This window comes from Martes martes (genome assembly GCF_963455335.1).
Source record: "Martes martes genome assembly, chromosome: 10".
Classification (NCBI taxonomy): Eukaryota; Metazoa; Chordata; class Mammalia; order Carnivora; family Mustelidae; genus Martes; species Martes martes.
Window position 1 is genome coordinate 16,528,267 of NC_137898.1, and position 3,663 is coordinate 16,531,929.

At 34.6% G+C, this 3,663-nt stretch overlaps 1 protein-coding gene across 1 annotated transcript; it reads left to right on the plus strand.

Annotated features, from left to right (window-relative positions):
* Positions 1 to 1,026: 1,026 nt before the first annotated feature.
* LOC308351584 (olfactory receptor 4C11-like) lies at positions 1,027 to 1,959 on the plus strand (the record flags this gene model as incomplete). Its single annotated transcript, XM_080817384.1, has 1 exon — positions 1,027 to 1,959. The coding sequence occupies one exon, from the start codon at positions 1,027 to 1,029 to the stop codon at positions 1,957 to 1,959; it is 933 nt and encodes a 310-aa protein (XP_080673510.1).
* Between the last annotated feature and the right edge of the window lie 1,704 nt (positions 1,960 to 3,663).

The window sequence follows — 3,663 nt, forward strand, 5'->3', positions numbered from 1 at the left end:
TTGTTTCTAACTTCTCTTACTTAAGTCCTGGTATGGGATACTCAGGAAAATAGATTTCAGGAAATCTATTGACATGTTTCAGCTATGACTTGGAAATTCCTTAGCTTATTTTCTAAATCCTTGGTGCTTAAAATAACATGAAATGTGAAAAAATATTTTGACTTATGCCAATTGTTTTCTATTTGCCCTTTATTTTAGTCTCAGTCTCTCCATGTGCCTTAAGAAAATATGTGGATAGATTCATTGATACATTGAACTAGGCAAATAATTTAACTTTGTACAAAATAGTATAATTTTTAAAGTACAAAGTTTTGTACCATGAAAATTTAAAACTATACAAAACTTGAAATTATTGAGAGTTAAAGTAACAGGAAATAAACAGTCAAGGTAACAGATTTAAATACATTTCATGATAGACTGGACCAGTTGACTGAATTCTCACTGATAAATAAGGCTTCTCACTTGCTCTCTCTCTCTCTCTCTCACTTGCTCTTTCTCTCTCTCTCCCTCTTTTAGGTTTCATTATGGAAAACACTATCAGATGTTCCTACAACATTCCTTGAATGTTCAGAATATTACTAGAAGACACTTCACAACTGATTTACCAGGTTCAAATGGTGTGAGTGCACATTATGCAAATCATGCATGATTTTTCTTCATTTGTCTATATTCTACCCTAACTGGTCCTTGCTGTAAACTAAACAAAGATATTCAGCTCAGAAAGATAACCTCTTACCAAATCCCCTAAATTAATAGTTATTATGCCTGAGGAATCAAGTACTGTTTCATTATTGATAAATTTCACTACTTCCATTAGCAATTAGGTGAATAGATTGTGAATGAATTTTATGACTTGCACTTTATTCAAAATAAAACAACACAAAAGGTAAGGGATTATCCACTGGTAAGTGGCACATCCATTATCAAGCATATGGATTTGAGCCTCCAAATGGAGTATTCATTTCATATCGTTTTTTTCTTTGCAGATTATTTTTAACCAGGGCTTTCTCCACTTTGCCTGAAAAAATGTGGCAAAATATCAGCGTAACTGAATTCATACTGTTAGGATTGGCCCAAGATCCTATGAAAAAGAAGATGGTATTTGTAATCTTCTTCATTTTCTATGTGGGAACCATGATAGGGAATTTGCTTATTATTGTGACCATCAAGTTCAGCCGGACACTTCGGAGCCCCATGTATTATTTCCTATTTTACTTATCCCTTGCTGATTCCTGCTTCTCAACTACAACAGCCCCCAGACTAATTGTGGATTCACTCTCTGCACAAAGAACCATATCTTACAACGAGTGCATGACTCAAGTCTTTGCCCTGCATTTATTTGGCTGTATGGAGATCTTTGTGCTCATCCTCATGGCTATTGATCGCTATGTGGCCATTTGTAAGCCCTTACATTACTCAACCATCATGAGACGGCAGGTCTGCACCACCCTGATCATTCTTGCATGGATAGGGTCTTTTATCCATTCTATAGCCCAGATTATCTTGGCATTGAGAATGCCTTTCTGTGGACCCAATTTGATTGATCATTACTGCTGTGATTTGCAGCCCTTGCTGGAACTTGCTTGCATGGACAAATATATGATCAACCTATTGATGGTGTCTAACAGTGGGGCCATTTGCTCAAGCAGTTTTGTGATTCTGATGATCTCATACATTGTCATCTTGCATTCACTGCGGAACCACAGTGTAGAAGGAAGGAGAAAAGCTCTCTCTACTTGCACTTCTCATATCACCGTAGTAGTCTTATTCTTTGGTCCATGTATATTCATATATACACGCCCCCCAACCACTTTCCCTATGGACAAGATGGTGACTGTATTTTATACTATTGGGACCCCTTTTCTCAACCCGCTCATCTACACACTGAGGAATGCAGAAGTGAAAAATGCCATGAGAAAGCTATGCCATATTAAAATTACCACAGAAAGCAAAAGATGAATTGAGGACTTTAGCTAATTCCTTAAACCTGTACAGATATCAAATATGATAGTGTACATCCTGACTTGTCCAACACTCTCCAATATAATAAATAATAAATATGATTTCCTTATTTTTTCTCTACCTCTGTCCTCAAACTTGTAGCTTTCCTCATAATGCCAGCCTGGTTCTCTCTTTCCCTGAGAGATCAAGTTTGACACTATGGGTTATGAAATGCTCATATTTCATAATATGAAATATGAGTTGCAGGAGTCTCTTGCTGTAGCTCCTATAGGAAGAGCTATATATATCCTCCTATAGGAGCTACAACAAGAGACTTCTGCAACTCTAAAAGGAAAAGAAGTGAAATAACCTACGGGGTCAAAACTACCTCAGAAATTACAATACATCATAGATGCAACGTATTTTCTGGGATTGTAGTACAGAAAGGTAGAACCTAACTTAAAGGGAAAGAAGTATATATTATTTCATCTGAAATTGGGTTTATCAATGGGATAAATGAAAGTATGAGAGGCATTCAGAAATACTTAGTGAATTCGTCTCTAGTTAACAGTTAGAGAGAATGTACTTTTGCAGCAGGAAGCCACTTTATCTGTGCTTTCCTAGAGAAGGCATAATGTTTATTGACAAGTTAGAATTGCCAATAGAATTTTGATGCTTATAGTGAGCAAAGTAGATTATCAGCCTCTCTTCAAATATGTGTACGCCAGGGGTAATATCATGAAGTTTTAAAATTCATTCATTATAGAGAGTACAAAAATATTAAGTCAAAGGTACACATGCACCCTGATATTTATAGGAACAATATCTATAATAATAAAATTATGGAAAGAACCCATTTCCATCAAATGATGAACTTGGTAAATACATGACTATATATATATATATATATATATATATATATATATATATATGGTGTATTACTCAGTCATAAATAAGAATGAGAAGTGAGATCTAGTCATTTGCAATGATAAGGAGCTAGAGGGTATTATGATAAGTAAAACAAGTCAGAGAATAAAAATTCCATATGATTTCACTCATGTAAAAATTAAGAAAAAAATGGGTACAGTAAAATCATAGAGAAGGGGCAATTCAAAAAACAAATTCTTAACTATAAAGAGCAAACTGCTGGTTACCAGAGAGGAGGTGGGTAGGAGGACAGTTAAGTACATGATGGGGATAAAGGAGTATACTCGTCGTAATGAGCACTGGGTATGTGGTAGGTAAGTGTTGAATCACTAAATTGTACACCTGAAACTCCTATTAGGCTGTATGTGAACTAACTGAAATTTAAATAAAAACTTAATAAATAAATAAAATTCATCGATATCAGTGTATTCAAGTATAACACATCTTTAGTAACTGTGACAAGATTCCATTTCATTTTTAATGCTGTTCTCCTTTATTTAACTGGAAAGATTTTCAAAACCAATATTTTCTTCTTGTCAAAGATTGTTTTTTAATTTCTTTAATTTTATTATGTTATGTTCATCACCATTCAGTACATCACTAGTCTTGATATAGTGTTCCATGATTCACTGTTTGCATATAACACCCAGTGCTCCATGCAATATGTGCCCTACTTAATACCCACTGTTTTAAAATAAAGTCATTAAAATACCATGGTTTTAGTTTTCTCACTACTTTTTGCTTTTGGAGGATATTATGAAGGCTACTGATCGCATTAGTGTCCCAAAGTTTGCA